At 42.2% G+C, this 23,031-nt stretch overlaps 1 protein-coding gene across 1 annotated transcript in view; it reads right to left on the bottom strand.

Moving 5' to 3' along the window:
- Positions 1-23,031, bottom strand: part of LOC111143369 (T-box 15) — a 108,817-nt gene that overhangs the window by 50,554 nt on the left and 35,232 nt on the right. Inside the window, exon 2 of the mRNA XM_022497068.1 lies at positions 2,482-2,695. Coding sequence (XP_022352776.1) covers positions 2,482-2,695 — 214 coding nt within the window. The remainder of the gene's footprint in view (positions 1-2,481; positions 2,696-23,031) is intronic.

Genomic DNA, 23,031 nt, shown 5'->3' on the forward strand with positions numbered 1-23,031 from the left:
TGATCCCAGCATCCTGGGATTGAGTCCCACATCCGGCTCCTTGCTTGGCAGGGAGCCTGCTTCTCCCTCTGTCTCTGTCTGCCACTCTGTCTGCCTGTGCTTGCTCTCGCTCCTCTCTCTCTGACAAATAAATAAATAAATAAAATCTTTAAAAAGAAGAAAAGAAAAGAAAGAAAGAAAAGTCAGAGAAGAGAAGTCTTTCTTTGTATGTTCTTGAGTTGTTCCAGAATTTCTTGAGCAGAGTTACATGGAACAATGGCAAAGGCTGAGGCAATCCAATAAAGGAGAAATGAATAACATACCTAAACCTCAACAACAGGATATGACTAAAGAACAAAATTTAGGGGTGCCTGGGTGATTCAGTGGGTTAAGCCTCTGCCTTCAGCTCAGGTCATGATCTCAGGGTCCTGAGATCGAGCCCTGCATCGGGTTCTCTGCTCAGCAGGGAGCCTGCTTTCCCCTATCTCTGCCTGCCTCTCTGCTTACTTGTGACCTCTCTTTCTGTCAAATAAATAAAATCTTTAAAAAAAAAAACTTTATATGTTTGTTCTGGGAATATCTGGGTATATCCAGGTAGGTATCAACTGAATTTGTGAAGTAAGAGATGTGGAAATGAAAACACTGAAGTATTCATGAAACAAGGTCACAGGAGAACTGTGAAAAATGTATTTGGGGGAACTGAATTCATAGAAGTGCAAGGAACAAGGGAACGATATCAGAAATGATATTGACTGGAATACACAAAACCCCCTATAGTGAGTGAGAACCCAAAATTTAAAAACTAGAAAATCTCATAGGCAAAAAAAGTAATATTTTCCCCTCTCTCCAAATGAACCCCCTTGTCAAAAACTAAAAAGAATAAAAACTTTGTCCTAGAATTGCTGTTTCCGTCTAAATCATAAGATCTCAAAAGGTAGACCAGAAGTAGACTGAAACCCAAGCAACAAGAAAGAGATGGTATTGGAAATAATTCCCCTTCAGAGTTGCTCCTCCTAAGAAGCCTTTTGCTGATTTTATTCACCACCAAAACTTAGAGAAGGAAGAAGGTTCCAAAGGAGAAATAAAATGAACAAGATTTCAGGTTCATTTTGACCTCATGTTTTTGTGATGTCTTATTATATTGGGAGCTTTCTCTACATGGATTCAAGTGCTCTTTTACTTTAAATGTCCATGTTCATGAAGATAGCTTATGACCAATCGGGTGGGTCTTTTTGGTCCCCATGACATAAGACTACGTAGATTGGCTTTGAAAATATGAAAACAGCATAGCTGTTTTAACTTTAATTAACTATTCCTATATACTCAAAAGCTTAGTCCAAATTTATTTTTATTTAAACCATTTTCAGTTTTAATCCAAGGGGTAAAAACTACAACCATTTCTTAACAGTGTGGAATTTTAAACAGTTAAGACCATTGTTTTAGACCTAGACAGATTTGTGTGGAATTCTGAAGCTGCCCTTTATTATCCGTGACTTTAGCTAATTAGTTAATTTAGTTAATTAACCTCTTTCAGCCTTTGCAACCTCATCCATGCATGGGATTATTATATCCTATCTTAGAGCATTCCTGTGATATCTAAATGACATAATATATTTTGAGCATCCAGCACAAAACAGATGCCTAACCACGGAAAACTGAAAGATGCCAGTGAAGGAATGGCTTAATTAAAAGTGTTTATTTCAAGAGAAACTGTATTTTAAAAACTTTTATCATCCTACATAGTGATGCAACAGTTTCCACTGGGTTGCCATTAAAGTTTCATAATAATTTCAAGCCAACAATAAAACACATGGATCAGTTAAGAAGGGCTCAGACATGTACCAAGCCCTATTCTTACCAAAACAAACAAACAAACAAACAAACCTCTTATAAAAACATCTGGCTGCTTTTAAAGATTTTATTTATTTATTTGACAGACAGAGACCACAACTAGGCAGAGAAGCAGGCAGAGAGAGAGGAGGAAGCAGGCTCCCCACCGAGCAGAGAGCCTGATGCGGGACTCGATCCCAGAACCCTGGGATCATGACCTGAGCCGAAGGCAGAGGCTTTAACCCACTGAACTACCCAGGCGCCCCATCTGGCTGCTTTTAATGCTTTAGGAGATGCAAGCTGTTGTTTGGGGAGCAAGCTTTTTCTCTCAAAAAACACTGGATGGTGAAGTAACACTTGCTTTGGAAATCTACCATGTGGTCCTTATGTACCATCAATCTCCCATATGGGCTGATATGCATTTGTAGGCAGAAAATGTCTGTGAGTGTAGAGGTGATTGAGACATTGGAATGGCCCTTGGAGGAAAACAGCAAAATCATAGTAAACTCAAGATCAGTTTACCAAGATGTCCATATGCAGAAAAGTGAGCACAAGTAGCTCTGGCATCACGAATACTACCTACCACAAGTAAGTGAAAATAAAAACATGTAACAGCTCCTACTTTTGGTCTCCATTCTTGGAATCTAGCCATCCAAAGGAACTTGTCCTTACCTGCCTGCTTTGGTGATGATCATCTCAGTTCCAATGTCATGGAACCTCTTCCAGAGGTCAGCGCATTGGAGCTCCACCTGAATCTCTTCCATGGAAGACATGGCAGCAGGCACAGGGCCTGCAGCACCAGAGCCCAAGTCAGGGTGAGTGTCAAAGGAGCAGGAAGTCCGCTCAGTGAGCACCTCAGAGTCTGAACCAGTGCTTTGCTCGGAATCTGCAAGATAAACAATCGAGTCTTAGGTGAGAAACTGCTGAGCCTCCCCCACCCCCACCACCCTGCTTTGGTGACTTAAAGCTGGGAAGCTCCAGGGCACAGCATTCAGGGTATTTTATTATTTCTTTTATGGTTTGTTTTTGAGATTTACGACCATCTTTTAGGTTTTGCGTTCCCAACATGACATCTGGCATTTTAGCAACAGCTGAACAAAACTGGTCCACAACAGGCAACATAAAGAGTACTAATGTCACCATGGTGAAGTGAAGAAGCCAAACAGGGACAATAAGATAAATGCCAAATTAAAAAATAATAATAATAATTACAGATCACAGCTCCAAATCTAGACAATTTCACTGGGGGCTGGGGTGGGGGGTGGGGCTCAATGCTAATAATGTATTCTTTAATGTTCTACTACTAAGCGTCATTGCCCATCCACCAGTAAATTTTAAACAGAGCAATTTTTTTTCTCTATTTATATATCCTGGTCATCAAAAGTAATGAAAAGTTGTTTGGGATCTTTAGAAGCACTCTGTCATGTATTTGAGTAAATGGCTTTTCCTAAGAGTCCAATCAGGCCATTTTGGATGGAAAAAGGAAAAAAAAAAAGGTCTGTTGTAAGGCATATGGAAAAAGTTACCCAAGAAGGCGGTTGAAACAAAGGGAATAAATGAGTTCAGGAGACACCTTGATTGGTTTCTGAAGTATGAGCAGAGGGGAGGGGTGATCCAAACAGGAAGGTAGGATTGAAAGCAACCAAATAAAAAGTTGGCATGCTGTGCCAGATGGTCCTTTCTTCCTGTGTCTCCTATATTCACGAAGGGGTTTGGGGCGGGGGGAATACATAGCATGATAGAGAAGGCTGGAGTCAAATTTACCAGGGAATTTACTGTAATTTTTAAAGCGTTTTTACTCTTAGAGGCCCCGTGCCAAGAATCTTATCTCCTAAAATTTTCCAAACTCAGATTAGCTGATACAGTCTTCTTAGGTCAAACGATACTGCAAACTAAGCCTGAGAACCTATTTCCCCAACCCTCCCTTAACATCTAGGATTCTGACTGCTTCCCCTGTCAATAAACACATGCACAAATAAAGGTTGGAAACAGCAGTGTCTTTTGCTGACCGCTGACTGTTCGGTGCTGTCAAAGGTCAGAGCCTCTTGGGCGTTAGTCCTTGGTAAGAGGAGGATGAAGAAGGATGGGACAGAAAGTCAGACCATTTTGCTGCCATCCTCACTTACCTGCAGCAGGTTTCTAGACCTGTGAAAACCCATCCCACAAGACCTTCCCATTTCCTTCCTTCAAGCCTTGATGTCTTCCTCTCTCAAACCCAGGCGGCATCACTGGCAAGTCTTCCACAAAGCTGCCAGTGCTCACAGGGAGCAAAGTGACATTTCTTTCCACCCTCCCCAGGTCCCCACCCCTCACTTCTGAAGACATTCAGGGTACTGCAGAACTGAACCAAGCTCCGAAATGACAGAGAAGTCTCTGCCCCAATCTATATCCACAATCACTAGTCCAGTCACCATCTTCACACACACAAATATATATACATATGTGTGTGTGTATATGTGTGTGTGTTTTACATGACCAAGCATATAATCTTATACTTGGTGCTAAACAGGGGCTAACTTTGGTCTCCTTCAAGCGCAGAAAAGTGGAGCTGCTCATCTAACATGGAAGTTGCTGCTGCTGAGGGATACATCTCCATCCTCGCCTGATCCTCTATGCCTTTCCGCTGTAAAGCCATAGTATCAGCATCACACACTTGGCCAAACACGGGAATTCTGATCCCCTGAGACATGGATTCCCAAATCCCATTGTTTCTAGGACATGCCAAGAGCTCCTCACTTGCCATAAGTATTGTGAGCTTTTCAAAAACTTCTCAAAGCAAGAGTTTTAAAAAATAGTCTTGTCCTACCTTTGGGAGCAAAGTGGTATGAAATCCGCTTACCATAATGTGCTACGATTATGAAAAAGCTAGAAATTTTGGACATGTGATTTCTCCAATGAGTGTTTAGGAAGATGGAGGGAAGGGAAAGGTATCACTATGCTACCTGATAACTTTTCAATGGGGGCCAAACGGGTTGGGATTTGAATGGGGACTATGGCTGGAGAACGAGGAAACCAGAGACTCTACTCTTAACACACCATGTCATCTGAAATAAAATGGGAGCTCAAAGTTTAGCACTAAATGGACTCTTAGTTCATGTAATAATGAATCACCTGGACAAACCTATTTCCTTATCATGCATTTAGAAGGATTGAGCTGAAAACTTATAATCTCTTCCACCTCTAAGGACTTGGAGAGTGTTAATGCATACTTTCCAATGCAACTTTCAGGGATAACCCAGGCAACCTCAATTAGAAGCATCAGATTAAAACTACTTGGGCAAGACAAGTTAAATGAGGAGAATGTTTGAGGGCTCAGATTCACGTTATCATAGAAGTTAAAGAAACCAGTGGCAATTCTGTTTATAGTTTCAATCAAATCAATCAATAAGCACCTATCAGCATGTGGCCCTATATGAGGTACCAGGTAGATAATTTGAAACAGAATCCCAGACCTCGAGAGGTTTCCCAGTTAGTGTTGATTAATTATGTGTTTGTTGGGTGCCTACTATGTGCCCAGCACTGTGCTAGATCCTGAGATATACCAAAGTGCAGAATGAGGCTCTGCCTCAAAGTATTTACAGGACCAATGGAAACTGAGCGCATTCACAAATAGAAACCAAGACAAGTACTACCACATAATTTTCCACACCACTGCATATTGCCTTGGATGTCTCATAGGAATCCAGCAAAGACAGGGATCTCAGAAAACTGGAACAGTCCTGGGGAACTCAGGCTAACTAGAAAAGAACTGGACGAGACGTGGAGGCATAGGCAGGATTTGCCCATGAAGAGGATTTTCAGACACAGCTATTTGTTTCCCTGGAAGTGCTCTGTGCTCCTAGATTCTCACTCCCTCACAAAATAGAGCCCAAGTGATTTTATATACAGAATACAGGCATCAGCTCACATTTTCAATAACATAAAGTAAGCTACCCTATAATACCCTTAAAATAGAGTTAAGACCAACCCCTTAGGTAAAAATAAAACAGAATCCTTTGTAAGATGTGTTTCTAAATCATAGTCATATCAAATATTTAGGCTAACCAGATCATTTATTCCAGCTAGTAATCAGAATGCATAATCAAGTTAACTCAGTCATGAATATAAGAAATGCAGATTATTTCAATCAAATAGGATCCATTTAGAAATACAACCAGTGCCTTGAATATCAGAATACACCTCTGTGTTTTCAAGCTTTTTTGTTCTTCACAATTTGTAACTTCCTGCCTTAAAAAAAAAAAAAAATAATAACTGTTAGGAGCTCAGTTGAATGACCTGGAAAGACTTCTTGGCTGTCAGATGTCTCTTGTGGATAGCATTTGAACAGGGAAGTTTTGGCAAATCAGGAACATAAATGATAAAGTTATATATAACTAAGGAAGTTAAAGAAGACTTGAGAACTTGCATGGATCCAAGTTACAAGTCACTGGAGAACATCGTATGACACATACAGTCAAACCGACATGTCTATTACCATCCCAAAAAATCCCTAAACAAGAGACTATAACCATCAGCTCATATGGTCACTTGTTTTCTATCTCTGACATATTTCATGTTGATAAAATGGACACAGTAACACTAAGTTCCCACAGAAAGTTGGGTTTAGCTTACAGCAAGTTTTCAAGTCTCAATTCATGCAAAATAATAGCAATAAGAAAACAGTTCCTTCATCTACATTTTACACATTATTTAATATATCCTTCCATTTGATGGGGTAGAAATGGCATAGTTTTATATCCATTATATAAATGAGGTAATTGAGACTAAGAAAATAAAAAACAACGTGACCTAGAAGGTAAGTTTTCTGCCTCCTGATCTAATGATCAGATCTCTCCCAAGATCATATTGGGCTCAACCCCAGCCAAAAGAGCCAGCAATTCTGTAATAACCCTCAACTATTATAACCATCCTTGCAAATGAAATGGCTTAATATGTTTGATCCTGGCCAAGTCACATAACTATTCTGGCCCTCATTATCCTTAATCATTTTAACACAGCACATACACATTTAATTAGAGGTGCTATCAAGTCCCTCTTAAGTCTAATGTTTACTAGATGGATTAGTAGTGCAGCTTAAAGACCACCAAGCCTAACAACAGCAACTCAACCATGATGAGTTGGTTGGCATGCCCAGAAAATGCCTAATTTATGTGTATTTTGACTTAATGTCAAAACCAGACACTGTTAAAACAGATTTCACAGTCTTCCAGGCAATTTTTGTCTCCACTTAACTAATAATTTTGAGGAATGATTCATTACTTCAGTGAATAGAACACATTTATGCCTGGGACTCTGCTGTTCACCATAAGTGGGGTGTTAGACAGTCATTTCATTTCACAGAGCCTCAGTTTCAGTATCTTTACTATTTCCTTATCTATTACTATTTCCTTATCTTTACTATTAGGGACTGGAGGAAGATATCTCCTTGCTTAGAAAATTACATTTATTGCTTTATGATAAAACAGAAATTAACAATTCTGTTGATAACAATGCTAGTGACTTAGGACTATGAGACAAATATAACCCCACAAGAACTATCCCAACCAAAGGGTTAATGGTCAACATCTATTAAACACTTACTAAGTATCTGATGCTCGGCTAAGACTTTATATACATAACATTATTTAATAAAACAAATCTAAGCATTATTATTATCTCCATTTTATATATTATTGAAACCAAAATCCAGATTACATCAGCTCCACCTCCTGGGGACTGCAGGCACATGAGACTACATTTACTTCCACTTCTATTCCACCAAATGTTTCTGTTTTGTATAGATCAGGTTATATAGTAATAGACCAAGAGAGAGAAAATAGGTTCTTGCTCTGTAGGAGCTCACAATCCAATTTCATAGGAAAGGACACACAAACTGTTAAAGAAGACTGGCTATGATAGGTGTTCCAACAGATATGGGAGCAAGGTATTAAGGAGCTTTGAAGAGCAAGCAAGTCAATGATTTGGGATCAAAAAGCCTTCTCAAGATGTAATTTGAGGATGGACTTGAAATAGAAGTTCAATATGAGCACACAAAGAATTTAGGAGGATAGAATTTAAGTTAGTGGGAATAGCACCAGTTAGGACTTGCCATTTTTAGAGAATTACAAGAAGACTGATATGGCCAGAGCTTAAAATACATACGGAAAGGGGAGAGGTGAGATAAGAGATAAAGGTGGGAAGTCAGGTTCAACTCAAACTCAACTAAGTGACTATTTATTTAACATTTACTATGTGCCAGTCACTCTTCTAGATCCTTGAGACCTCAGGGGGGGAAAAAAATCTCTGGCCACATGGAGTTTATATTCCAGGAGGAACTTGGGTATCATAATATGGAGTTTAGACTTTGCTTTCTTTATATCAAAGCGTTTTTTAAGTGGAGGTGATGATAGTTCTGACTTCCCTCCTAAACTGTGAATTCCCACAAGCTGAATTTAATGCTTTGTCACATCTTCTATATGAATGATGTACAACAGCCCAGTTTCAGTGTGGGAGAGGGATCACAGAAGACTACCGTAGGCAGATAAGAGATGCAGAATTTTCTGAGATTAGATGTACAGTGCCACTTCCATAAGCTTGGACTTTGGCTACTCCAAGGAAGAAACCAGTTTGAAACAAAGGAGAAAGACACAACCCAGATGATAATCAATCAATCAATCATTTTTTCCTACCGATAACTGAAACATGACTATACTGAGCGGTACTTCCTATCTGATACGGGTGGGGCAGCCACTCCTTGGTCTATGTCCTAAGTCCTGAAGTCTCCAAAACCAAGACTCCCACAGCCATCTAAGGGTTCCCATTCACACCAGGGCAGACGACAGAAGCTTATAACCCAGGCAGCACTTTCTGCACCAGGCTCAAGTAAACTCCTATTTCTAGAGGATCTCTGCAATGGAAATTGGTTCTGGGATGTCAGATTTTATCAGGTAGCTTAGCAAAATTTGGTGATGAAATTTTTCATAGAGTAATTCTAAATATGGCAGAAGCAGAGCACTTGGCACGGACCCGAGTACGGACTGAGCCCAAATTTGATACCCAGTCCAGAGCTTCAATGGAATGAACTATAACCCAGGTCGGATTAAAGTAAAATTATGATGATAGCAAACACTCAAACAAGCCTGTTAGATGACTTTAGTGATGGAATGAAGTATCTGAGCTCTCCATGCCCTCCAAGTTCTATTTGGGAAAAGGGGGGAGGTAACCCGAAGCCTTCAATTCCCATGCCAATAAGCCAATTAAGGAGACAAAAAGCACATATCTCTCAGCTGCCTAAAGCACTCGCCACCTGACAACCAGCATCTCTCTCAGTGACACACAAAACCAGAGGCAGGGACCCAAAGTCATCCCTGAGAACTCAGCCTTTTAAAGAGGCTTTGCAATGAAGTGGCAGCAGTAATTTTTGTATCTATTTCTTGTTGATCAAAGGCTCAATGTCATGAAAGTTTCAGCCTCTTACACTCCAGCATACTTTGAAAGTGGAAGCAAAAAAGGAAGAGAAGTTATGAGCACTACACTAGATATTCCACATACATTATCTCATGCAATTTTCATGGAAAACCTTATGAAGTAGGCATTACTGTTGCCACTTTGTAAAGGAGGAAACTGGGGCTTGGTGAGACTGAGAGGTTTTCTCACATTATGTAACTAGTCATAGTGGGATTTGAGTCCTCCTGACACTAGAGTTGATGCTCTTTCCACTCAACACTCTTTCCCCATTTTCAAAATGAGTCCTGCAGAGCTGGGTGCTTCCCACACTGAACCTGGAAATGCAGAGCTAACATTCAGATTGTTCAGTCAGGATATAGATCCATGGGAACTAAAGCATTGTCACTTCTTTGGGGAGAGGAGAAAATTCAAGCCAGAGTCAGATAGGAATTTTGCTCTCAGTAGCCAGGCAGTTGTGTTCAGGAACATCTGAGATATCTTCACTGACTTAATATTATTTAATAAGTAAGCACAAGTACAAAAAACCACCTTTTGTTGTACTTCACTTCCTGTCCCCAGTTCCCCTAGGGTAAAACATCCAAAGGTGACAGGTCACTGAAGATCAATGTCAATGTCAAGTCACTCTTTCACTCTAGCCTAGACCATAAGCAAAACAACATTAGAAGGTACTCAGAAAATGTTTGGACTTTGAGAAATGTGTAATGACCGCATTGAAAGATAAAAAAAGGCAGCTGAGTTAGTTCCTACTTATGCAGAATTTGATTTATTTAGGCTTAACTCAGGTCACAGTTCATGGCCCAAGAGTTTTTGATAGTCCTAAATGGATATCTATATTTGAGGAGGATTCATCTGATCACATTGTATGTGAAAGCATTAGTAAACAGTAAAGTATGAAATTCACATATAAGATTACATGCCAATGATGAAGTTAATCAGGAAAACCAAGAAAAAATGAAGACAAATATGGGTCTTGTGTTTCCTAGAACAGTCCTATATAAATATTTTATTTCATTCTTCCTATAAAATTAAAATTTTTGAGATTGACTTTTGGTTCAGAAAATACTCCTGCTGGAAAGCACAGAAAATGCATACACAGAAAAATTAAAAATTGGTCACAAGCCACATAGCAATATTCTATCTAAATACCTCTTACACCAGAGGTCCTCCAAAAGTTGATCCTAATTGACTGGGTGGTCTTCAAGATTTACCAATCAATTTTGAGCCAGCAGCTGTCAACACAGGCCCCTCCTTGAGGCGCTTGGCATATTTTCTGGGTGAAGTGACACATTAGTTCATCCCCAAGCCAGTGGTTGTTTGCTCTTTGCAACCACAACTACTTCTAACCTCCCACCACCACCCTGACCACGGCTGTAGCACCATAAGTCATCTGCCATAGTGGTCCTTCATTTCCATGAAGTGAGAAGGAACCCTTTCCCCATAGGCCCTAGAAGAACTTGCCTTATACCTTGCTAGGATATTCTCACTGAACACCAATAAATAAACAAATACATGCTAATACACAAAAGGGGAAGAAGTAAACAGCCAACAATAAGTGTAATTCAACTTCCAGAGACAGTGCCCTTGGAGATGGAGATCTCAAACATGTAAGTAGAATAGACATTTGAGCACAACCAGGGACACAAAATTCTCTTCAAATTATACGCAAGAGACCACCAGCTACACTAAGTTTAAAACCCAACGTACCATGCCAAACATAAAGAGCCATCCTGTTTAAGGACTATAAGAGAGCTACATGGCTGGCAAAAATGTAACGACCTCCCCAATAATCTTCTAAATCCATCTGTTTGATAAATCACTTATTTATTCAGCAAATAATTGTTGATTAACTCACCTACCAATGTGTAAGGTAATATGAGGGGAACAACACTGAATAAGATATGATCTATGTTCTCAGGAACTTACAAAAACACTTAGGAGACAGGAGGGGTCAATAATCTAATAAAAATAGATTAGTCAAAATCCAACATGGCACCTAGCACACTGGGGTCTGGAATTTGGAATTTGGAATTCAAAAGAGCAAATTCTAAAGTTTACCTCTTCCTTTCTGTCTAATCTCAACCAAGTCACTTAACCTCTTGAAGCCTAAGTTTTATCATTTGTAAAATGAGGGCATCATTAGTACCTACTGTGTCACTGTCTAACACAGCATGCATGTATGTGTATGTGAATACCTTATCAATAGTAAAACAGTAAAAGAGATAGATAAATGCTTATTTTCATGTTCATCTAAGAGAAACATCACAAAATGCTATGGAAGTTTAGAGATGAGAAGACTCTCTTCCACCCCAGGGGTCTTTTCTGGGCCTAATGAAAAGATATCTGCAATAAAATGCCAGAAATGGGGGACAGGGGAAGAAGGATCTTCCAGGAAAGGGGAACTTCATGGCAGAGCCACAGCAGTAAAGTCTACCAAACAGGTTTAGAGAACAGCAAGTAATTCAGAACACATCTGCATTACTCCTCTTATATCGTCAGTACCGGGGACAGTGCCTGGCACCTACTATGCACTCGACAGAATGTTGGTTTTGTTGAATAAATGAATGAATGAAATGCTGTATGTTTAGCAAGGCAAGAGAAGAGATATGACCAAAGAGCTGGGGAGTGTAGACTGAAGCCAGATGAAGAGACGTGCATGCTATTCATCTTCTGATCTTCCAGAGACCAATGTACCTCTGGTAATGAGGATCTTCATTGAATGCCATGTTCCCAATGAAATCTCAATGGGGTCACCTCCATATATAACCTAAATTATTGGCATCCCACCTACTTTTCCTTCCATGACTGTGGGTTGTGTTAAGCTGATTGGCAAGGTCTGACCTCAAGTTTTTCATAGGCTTCAAATGAGTTCAGTGAATTCAGTCACTTCTGTGAGTAGCACTTGCAGCCAAGCATCTGGAAAATTCTCAGATACTAACTCTCCTCCATAGCAACTTAAGAAGGGACGGTGCCAGGGGTCATGAAGATAAAAATGGGGAAAAGAGTAAGGCCTTCAAGTGTTAGAGCTAGTGATGCTGAGGGAGAAGTAAGGTGGCACACAAGTCCTCTCCTTCAGAAACAGAGTGACCCCTGTTTTTAGGAACACAGTGACTCCTGCCCCCTCCACACCCCCATTCAGCTAGGGTCTGTGCTGTCTGCAGTAAAGCCAGGTTTCCAGAGATGCAGCCAGGAAGGGGATAAAGCACAGTCCTTTAGAATCACACAGACCCAGATCTATGACTTTGAGCAATCAATTTAACCTTTCTAAGCCAATTTCCTCATCTAAAATAGAGATGCCAATAACTCTCAGTAAAGCCCCTGGCACACAGCAGGAGTATATTAAATGTTACTTCCTTCCATCATGTGGAAAGGGGAGTGACCACAAGGGTTAGATCCTTCCCCAATATCTGAGAGATCCTGTCCATATCTGAGAAAGAGAAAGAAGGTTTGTGTTCTTTCAAATAGAGAAAATTAAATCCTAATAAAGAAAATGTAAAATGTAGATCCCATGGTGAGAAAATAATTCAGGGCCTAGAGCAGAAACCATCAAAATTGAATGGTGTTAGAAGAAATGGTGGAAAGGCAGAAGGAAGGAAAGCAAAGAAATAGTGAAAATGTCAGCTAAGAAACCCTCCTTTTGTATGGGTCTGCCTACTTGATGGTCCCCTGGTAGACAATGGCTGCCATGCTATTGAGAACGAAAATGACTAGGATGTAAAAGAAGAAACAACAAGGAATATCACTGGGGAAAGATGTATGCTGGACCGTCAGTAAGGAAATGGGGCTGGGGAGGAAAAGTCGAACCTTGACTTCGGTCAACCTTGGCTGGAGACGCAGTCCAAGGGCACTGTTCCACGAGAAAGGGGGACACATGAAAGAGCTGGGAGGCCGCAGCATCCCCTGACTCCAAATCGACAGCCTTGTCAAGAGCACTCACCCTCTGGCTCAGGCTAAGGAAAATACACACTGAGGAGGCAGGAAAGATCTAGAGCTCAAGGGAATCTCCCAGGGAGCATGGGGATGAGGTCTGAGAGCTGTGCACTATAACCCTATCAGGGAGACTTAGCCAAGGTGACCTGCCTAGTGCCACCCACCTAGAAGTACCAGAGAGAAACAAAGGACCCCAGTCTTGGTCTGAAGCCTGAATCCATCCACTGTGCCACACTTCCTTCGGAAATCCTAAAGCCAAACGCTTTGACAAGGGAAAAGAATCCAGTTGGGGGTATAAGGCAAGCACTGAGAGTGAAACGCACACCTTGGATTAATCATGTTTGTGGCAGTGGCTTTATATTTACAATTCACTGACCCTCAGCCGGAGATGCTTACCAAACTTGGAATTCCATACTCATATCCCAGGGCTCCAGAACCCTCCCGTAAAACCCCCCTCCTGTCTTCTCCAGTCTTCTTTCTTCCTTCTAAGGCCCTCCCCAGAAGAGAATGAGTTGTCAAAGGATGCTCACCGTAGAGCAAATTTTTTGTAATGGCAAAGAAGAGAGTGGGGCAAGGTAAGGGCTTGCCTAACACTGTCCTCTATATGAAAGCTGACTTGGAAGGCTGACTTGGGAATCCCAATGTCAACACATTATTCCTAATTTCATTCCTGCCTCCCTGAATAATCCTGCCGGGATCACTTAACTCCACTCGTTCTTCCACCAACACCTTGGCTCCAGAATGCCTCTGTTTTCCCCCAGGCCTACCTACCTTGATCAGAATGACTCCTGAAGAGACAGTGTCCTCCAAGTGTGTCAGGAATTCAGACACGGACAGCTTCTAAAATAGCTGGTGTGTGGCTGCTGGGTGTCTGCTGCTCTCCGAAGGAGCAGTGCTATCACTGAGGTAGCAGGATTTCCTTGCCAAAGCTGCTCTCACCCTCCTCCCCATAAGGCTCTTCACTCCCTCTCCCTGTCCCAGCCCAGGAAGACTTGGAGCCCCAGGGCCGTGGCATTTAAGCACTGTCACAGTTCCCACTCAATCCCCATCGTGGTGCCAGCTCGGCATGTCATGATGACCCAGCCTGAACTGTATTTAGAAGCCTGGGGCATGGCACCGTGTCCCAGCCTATCTCAGAGTGACAGGAGATTTCCTGAGCACCTGGGCTTGGGATTCCCTCCAGAGGATGAGGGTCAAAAGGACTTTCCAAATGGTCTATTTCCTTCTCATGAGGGTCCCCATCTGCTGGAGGCCCCTCTCAGACTCAATCTCCTTCAATGCTACCATTTCACCCTGTTGTAAAATCCAGACTTTTTATAAAGCTTATAAGACGTGTTACAGGAAAGAGAGAATTGTGGGAAAATCTATCAGAAAATAGGTTTAGTGGTCTGTCCATGGACTATTCTTACAAACATACATTTCCCTAGAATTATACCCTGGGGATTCACAGAATCTACCAGATGTTGCCAGTGAACAGGGAGAGACTGCCTAGGACTCTTAACTTCTTGGGGGACAGTACATAATAATTCACGTCATCTTCTTGGAAGCCTCTATGCCCATCTTGAAAGTAGCCTACTGGAGTCCAAAAAAAAAAAAAAAAAATGGAAGTTATTCCCAGTTACTGGTTCAAAAAAAAAACCTTTTTTATTTACACTTGAATGTAATCTCCACCCAGACACGCAGACTGATAATTGAGTAATACTAATTGGGTTGGCTGACAGTTTTGAGGGTTACTGCACATGGAGTGGGTCTAGTCCTCAGCTCCACTGGAGCACTGGAGAAAGAAAGGCTTTTTCCTCATTGACCCTCAACCCTCTGCACCAGTGTTCCTGACTAGAGTCCCATGGAGATACCCTGTCATGTAAAAGGCATCAGTGTTTGGCCTCTCCCCATTTCTGGGCAAGGACCCAACACTCAAGAGAACGTGGTTTTGGGATCATGGCATCTAATCCATTCAAGGATTATTTTCCCCCCTACTGCTCAGATCGGTATGTTAATCATCACCTCCCTTTGTTCTGTAATAAATTCAGCCCTGGCTAATTCTGAGCCTCTATGCATCACTGGAGTTTAAAGATGGCAGTTTTTGACAGGTCAGATATTTAGAATCAACAGACCACCAGCCAGTCAAAAATCTTAAGTAGTTTTAGGAACACGTGGAAGTAATTTTTTCCCAGAATTCACAAGTCTAAAGGATGAGATCTCATAGATGGCGTTTGGGCTATTGTACCTATTAAAATATTACTTTATATACCATATTCTATGTGTAATCAAAACTGATTTAACAGCGAAGGCAGATTTTCATTATACCAAATATCACATGTGTTATCAGATAAAAATTACAATGCAGTACACACTATGCACCATCTTTAAAAGAATTCATAAAAAAGTAAGATAAAATTAAAAGTGAATGGGAGGTCACCTGCCTGGCTCAGTCAGTGGAGCATGTGACTCTTAATCTCAGGGTCATGAGTTCAAGCCCCATGTTGAGCATAGAGCTTACTTAAAAATGTGTGTGTGTGTGTGTGTGTGTGTGTGTGTACATTTTATATATATAAATATATGTATATATATATATTTTTTAAGTAAGCTCTATGCTTCACATATATGCATATATGAATGTGCAATGACTACAGATGGAAAATACAAATGTTATAGGCTACTTCACAGTATAACTTCACAGAAATCAGAATATTTTGTGTGACACTAGCTGTATACATACATTTTAATTATAACCATCTCAATTGCATGCAGTGAATCTTTTTATAAAGGAAAAATTGTTTTGTAAAATATTAATTTCTAATTTTTTCAAGGAAGAGGCTATTAACCTAATGTAAGTAGAAGGGCTTTGGGGGTTTATATGACCTAAAGTCATAGGTTAAATTTGTAAGAACTTGCATTTCTCTGGGAAGAGAATGTATGGTATTTATGGGATTCTCAAAGCAATCCATGACTTTAAAAGGATGAGGACCACTGGTTTGAGAGGCTTTCTCCAAGTGGGGAAAATGTCTAATTTCTAAGTTCTTCTGCTGTAATGTAAAGCATTTCCCCTTCACCAGATATTTTCAGGAGAAATATTTAAAATACGACACAGAATACCAGCAGGGCATCTTCACAAAAACACGTTCTTTGTCTCCCTCACAAAGACAAAGTGGTTGTGTTTCCTTGTGAGTGTTAAACTTTCTCTGTATGGTTCCTTATTTCTTATTTATCTGCATTTTAACCACATATACATGTATGTATAAATGTGCTTTTTTAATCATTTGGGAAGATGGGAGGAATTAAAAATTATCTTTAAGTGAATGAAATGGGACTTTTTTTTCAGCCTTGCTGCTTTGACTCATTCATACCCCCTCACTCTCCTTCCCCCTGCCCCTCAGAAAATCCTCAGTTGGCAAAGGAGGCCCAGGCTGACCAGGCCATTTCTCCTTCTGTGTGCTAAAACCACAGTAATTTTGCTACTGTGGGACACACAGTCATCCCTCACCAGGGATGGGTTCCAGGTCAGTGGCTCCCATGCCTTAGAAGAAACCCTCCCCCCAGTCCCTGCCCCCCAACCCCACCCTCCACCCCCACCCTGTGTCCTCCAGGGCAGTCCCTGCAGGAGGCAGCTCCTCAGGGAAGGCTGGGCACAGTGAGTAGGTGACATTGCCTGCTGCAGGCCTGCCAAGGCTTTCCTAAAGGCCACGGCAACTGAGCCTGCCCACGAGAACATTTTGGTGAGCTCAGTTTGTTTGCTACTGAGAACCCTCTTGCCTCAGAGTCTATTTTTACCATGCTGTGACGCGGAAGACTCCGCTGTCACAAAAGTGAATGATAAATAGAGTAAACTCTTCATTATCTGTCATTCTGTGGTGAAAGGGAACCCTGGATTCAGACCAGAAGGCAGGAGTTGGAGCCCTGGTTCTGACCTTGGTATGACCTTAAGGAAGCCACTGTGTCCCACTGAGTGTCAGCTGAGGCATCTGTAGAAAGTGGATAAGGAATCCCACTGCTTATCCCACTTGATGAGTCCTCAGCAGGATGAAATCATGCAGATAAAAGCACTTTATCAACTACAATGTGCCTTCAAAATCTAGGTCATCAGCACCACATTTCATCATTTAACCTGCAGAGAATTCTCCCTGCTCTTGAAACACTATGATAAACCCTCATTGATGTGTCCATACCCATTAAAAATGGGAAACTGAGGCTCCGAAGCAAACCATTAAAAATGGGAAACTGAGGCTCCGAAGCAAAAGCAAAATGTGACGTGAGCTCTGCTACCTGGGAGCCTGCACTGTCTCCTCTCACTTCTCCACGCCTCCCCAACGTTGTGCACTTGACTTACTCTTGCTGAGCAACTACTTCCTGAAAACAGACTTCATGAGAATCCCTAGCTCCTTGAGGCAGAGATCTAGACAAAATGCCCTCCCCAGCATCTCATCCCATGACCTATGATTCTGCTAGATCTGAGCAAGGTCCCTGGGTCCCTAATGGCGGGGTGGGGACTAGTGCCCATGTCTGCTGTCCAGTGGATCCCATCACATCATCGCCACTGTGGCCCCTGAGCTCCAACACCTGGCCATCGCCCCTGTGATGACCTCACGGCATGACAAGTTCTTGAACTATCAATGAGAGATCACGGTGGAGTTAGGGGCTCTCCATGCTATGTAGGCACTTTACTATATTCTGATTCTCTGTTAATCAAAGTATATAGCGTCTCTTCACCAATCAAGGAAAACAGTCCATCCCCTAACACAGCACACAGGTAGTTTTCTTTAAATGATCAGATTACATTACACACTCTAAGAGATCTGCTCCATCACGGACCCCTTTATATGGACATCACTAGGCTGTAGACAGTTATTATAGCCGAATCACTTTGTCATTATCAGTGACAGGAGGCTTTGTTCATTCCAATGACAAAATGTTTTGTGGATAGGCCCGTGGGATTCCCAGACCTGCAGCAGAACTGGCCTTCTGCTCCCTTAGTGTGAAATGAAGGCCAGTCCCAGCAAAACTCCAAGTTTTCTGTAAAGTTACTGAGCTTCTCCAAAGTCTAACATTCCTGTCTCTCTTCTCTCTGGACTTCAGTGTAGCTCTTCTCTCAAAGCATACTTCACTTCTTTGCCTTAACGACTTGCTATTGTGGCTGGAAAAGACAACATTTACAAACTCTGCGAGGAAATGCCTAACGAAGTATGCTGCTATTGATTCTCATTCCTCAAAAGAACTTTCTGGAGCCTGCTGCTTGTTGCCAAAGAGGAAGTGACATCTCTTCCCTCCGGAAAGACCCTACTGAGATTTGAGTTGGGATTACGCATCTGGATTCAGTTCTCGCAAAACTATTTGTGGAGATGGATGTTCTGCTAACTCAGCCTTTAGAAGAAACCATGTGATTTGTTTCTTGTCTTGTTCTTAAACTAAACTACCTGTGAAAGACTTCCTTCTTGTCATTTTTTATAATTTAATTATGAACCGTGTGGTCCATGAAAAAAATACATCTCCTTAAGCAAGGAGGGAAAATGGGTTTTAACACGTGTCAACTATGGTCACTTGATGGTGGCAGTCAGGAGCACAGAACTGAGGAGCGTGAGACTCCAGGTTCAAAGGGAAGAGCAACAGATTGATCAGCGATATGTGCCAAGGGCACAGAAGTAGGGGACAGCAGCCTACGTGTGACATACTCACTATTATATTTATTCCAAGGCTTCTACTAAAATGCTATCACACATGAATCAGCACACTGTCCCTCTTACCTGCTTTAGGGGAATAAAGACTATCGTGCTATTGTTCATATTTTGTGCCATTCTTTCCAAGTAGACCAGGTCTTCTGGAGGCAGCAGATAGGCCACTAATCTCTCTCCTCTAGCAATAAGGTCATCATGTTAGCAAAGTTCCTCTGCTCTGACATAGTTGTGGTTTTAATGGAGAACTAATGTCTTCATCAGTATCTGTGCTATTTCACACTTCATTTCCTTCCCCAGCTCTTGGATGAAAACCATCCGGTCCTGGTGATTTACTTTGTGGGAGTTTCTTTCAAGTTAGTTTCCTTCTCTAGGGATGCCATGCAAGCATTTTCAGGGCTCCAGCTGGGGAGCACCCAGCCTTGAAACATCAGTGTGTGATCAAGTCATTCAAGAAAGCCGAAGGCCTTGGCAGGCACCTAGCAGTGCGGGCCTTAGCCTCAGCCTTTGAGGCCGAGGGTAACAGAAGCAGCTGCTACATTTTCTGCCTCTCAGGCTGCACTGGTTCAATGCGGCAAGGTGGTCTAGACGGCCAGGACCCTGAACACTAGGAGCACACAGAAGGAAAACACTGGTGCTTTAAACTGAAACAGTTCAGGCCTCTCTCAGTGAGTTTCACAAAATCTCCAAACAACCTCAAGGCAAAAATTATCTTGAACTTCTTTTCCACGCCCTGTGGTTGCAGTAACCCCCCAGCCCAGATTCTCTAAAACAGTCCTGATTTCCAGTATTCCATTCTGTGGCTCTTGAAATACATGTGCATTTAAAATATACAGATAGAAGATAACATCCTAATGAAAAACCATCCCTTAGCGTGAGTACACAATAAAATTCTTAACTTTTAATATGGCACATTCTGGCCAAATGGCACAACTTGGCAGGAGTGGGTATGGAGGCTAAAGGAAAAAGTGGCACAACTTCAAAAAAAAAAAAAAAATTTAAGGGCTGTTCTCCCAGGACAGAAACAAAAAGCAGCACTGGGCTGCAACAGTCACGCAGCTTTGGGGGCGGGGCATACGCGGAAGTGAAGGACAGATTCCCGGACAGCCTCCTCTGATAAGGCCACCCCTAACGTGCTCTCCACCGGGAGGCGGCGACAAAGAAGGATTGAGGACGATGGACCCAAGGAGAGGCTGTCTAATGCAGAGCCGAGACCCACCAGCAAGAAGAGAACCTCCCTCTGCATGTATCCTTGCGGCCTATGTGCACATGATGTGGTCTCGTTTTTAAGGAGGCCAGAGCCGTGTTGGACCATTGAAGAATCTGCCACCTGCCGCATTGGACACTAACACCTACCCTCTGAGCAAACTCCACAAAGAGCACCAGGCCCGAGGCCTTCCCAGAGAAGCCTGTCTAAAGTGGCACAGGCCTGAGCTACCCAACATCTGCTGTGCTTTTGCTGCTGCTGTTTTGTGGCATTTTCAGCTTTTTAAATTTTTTATATTGTTTTGTTTTGTTTTAAAGACTGATACTCATATCTTGGTGACTCTGAGCCCGCCCTTCATCCTCCGAGAGGTAAGCATTAATCAGGAGACCACACAGAGTTCACTATTATCAAGAAGAGTAAGAACGAACAGCCTCAATTTCTCGTGGCTTGCTGGTATGAAAGCATGGTATGCTCCCTATTTCTCACTGGAAAACCAGGCAGGTCATTTTCAGCCTCAGCATGTGTGACCTTGGGTCTCTGCCAAACGAGGCAGTCAAAACAGGAAAGCCAAGGATGTCACAGGGTCACTCTGAATGAGTGCTAGCATTTATGCCACCCAAAAAAGTAGCACCCATGAGCCATGTTCACACTACAACCAATGTAAATTTTTAAGAACAGATAAAAAATCATTACACTGTTCAGATGTCATCTAGCTATGTACAATACGGGTGGAATATTCCAGAAAGCAAATGACTAGGGGAGAAAAAAAAAAAAAAAGAACTACATCCCTAATGTCATAAAAGACCTAGTATGGAATAAGTTTCCTTGACAGTAGAGAAATGAATCTCCTTGCTCAAAGGCTAGGAATGTCCAAATTCCAGCTGTCAGAGGATAACAAAAGCATGGGGAGGGAGTTTATGTCTCCATGGTAGGTGATACTGTCCCTGCCTGACTTGGCGTTCTACATTCTTCGTAGACCCTAACATTGACTTTAGTAAGAGTCCCACACAGTGCTCACATTCAGTCCCTCAGAATAAGAATCAGGGAGGTCTTGAGTAACGATAATACCAATCATTGGCTCCGAGCCTGGAGCAGATCTGTGGAATCCCAGGCCTGGTCCTCCCACTTTGGCTGGCAGGGTCTCCAAATGGCCCGTGAGCCCTCCTTGGCGATCATTAAAGTTCACCTATAGCCACGCAGGTACAATTCTCTGCTCTGCCTCATGGCCTTGGTTGCAACACCCCATTGTTCCTGATCCCAGCAGGGAGCCTGAAGGTCACCACTGGCCTAGACCAAAACTGCTTCCTGCTCCCATCCCTACCAGTTCCCACCACACACTCCAAAGTTTACCAGCTTGATGCCAATGCTTCCTATCCCTACGTGGGCCTTGATGCTTCACCAGACCTATAGCCCCTACAGGGTTCTCTGTTCTGTGCCATCCCTGCCACACATGGGAGAGGGCCCCGTCCCCAGCAGTGTCAGAAATCTGAATGGGACTCTCGAGCAGTGCCTTCAGATGATGTAAGTGTACTACAAGGAGCACAGTTTCTCTGTGCTTAAAACTAACCAGGTCCTCAGGCTGAAACCAAGACTCTCAAGTCGCAGATGGGCCCTTATGAAGAGACAACCTTGTTCAGCACTCCCTTTTTATAAGCCTTGTTACAATCCTGGAGCCAACCAGCAGTTCCAGGTGTTGAACCCCTCTGCCTCCCTGGCTGCCTGGCCTAATATAGCCCTGAACACCTACAAATGCCCATCCTAGGTGCCCACGTGAAGAATGGCTGACCTTCCCAGGTGGGCTAGCCACAGGAGGTGCCACAGACAGAACCACAGTTACTGTTAGGCTCTGAGAAGGCTGACAAAGACTTTTTTCTTGCCCTAGAGCCCAAAAAAAAAAAAAAAAAAAACGGAAATCAAGGACTTCTTTTACCTGAAATTCTTTTCAGAGCAGCAGCACAGGACACCACCAGGAAAAGACTCTGAGCACTTTAAGGAATGGTATATTTCCCAGCCATTTCCATCCACACTCAGCTCAAGCATCTTAGAGCAGCAGAGAAACAGAGAAAACAGCCCCAAAAGGAAGCTGGGAGAAAGGGAGGCATTCCTTTGTTGTTGTTGTTGTTGTTGTTGTTGTTTTTAAAGTATATAGACCCAGTCCTGACATTTTTCCACATAGCTAGCGACTGGTTTCCGGCCTATTCTCTTTAAGACTGAGAGTGTTCTCTTGAACACTTGATTTTTGTGACAAAATTCTTCAAGGCCACTGCTTCTAATTATAAAACACATTTTAAAATGCAGTTTCACTATTTCACAGTTCCCACAATAAGACTTCGGATGGTAACAGAAGATGCATGAGCAAAGCCATGTGCCCATAATATGTATGAAGTTACACATATGGGAATCGTCTGAAACTCATGTCTTCCTAACTCAGCACTAATACCTTACACACAAGGCTGTTTCAAGTTTTTCTTTCTTTTTTTCTTTCCAGTTTACTGACCTTCATACTCAAGTAAGTCAACAATTCTCTCCATGAAATTTTTTCAATAAAACTTGGGGTCTATTTTCCTGCCCCCTACAAAGGTAGACATTATTTCAGCAAATTTGGATTCACTCTAAGTAAACACTCCAAAAAGGCCAAGGAATGGTCTGTATTTGGAGCGGGAGTAGTCCTAACATCAACACTGTGGGCTGTGTATAATGGCTTTGCCTACCTTTCCAAGTCTCAAACCAGGAAGCCCAAACAAAGCCTAGTGTCCTATCCCTCATGTCACATGACAGCCAGGTGATGACTGGGGGGAATACTCATCTTCCTGCAGACACCTGAAAAAGCCTCAATCTGATCAGCTACTTTCTAGTAGACTGTCAAAGCCTTCTTTTTCTCCAACCTGCCACCACATCAAACTGTAATTTGATGACTAAATGTCACAAATGGACAAAGTCAGATGAACCTTCAGGGACCAAGAAGTTCCCCTACTT

The sequence above is a fragment of the Enhydra lutris genome, unplaced genomic scaffold (genome assembly GCF_002288905.1).
Source record: "Enhydra lutris kenyoni isolate GAN:26980312 unplaced genomic scaffold, ASM228890v2 scaffoldscaffold9, whole genome shotgun sequence".
Classification (NCBI taxonomy): Eukaryota; Metazoa; Chordata; class Mammalia; order Carnivora; family Mustelidae; genus Enhydra; species Enhydra lutris.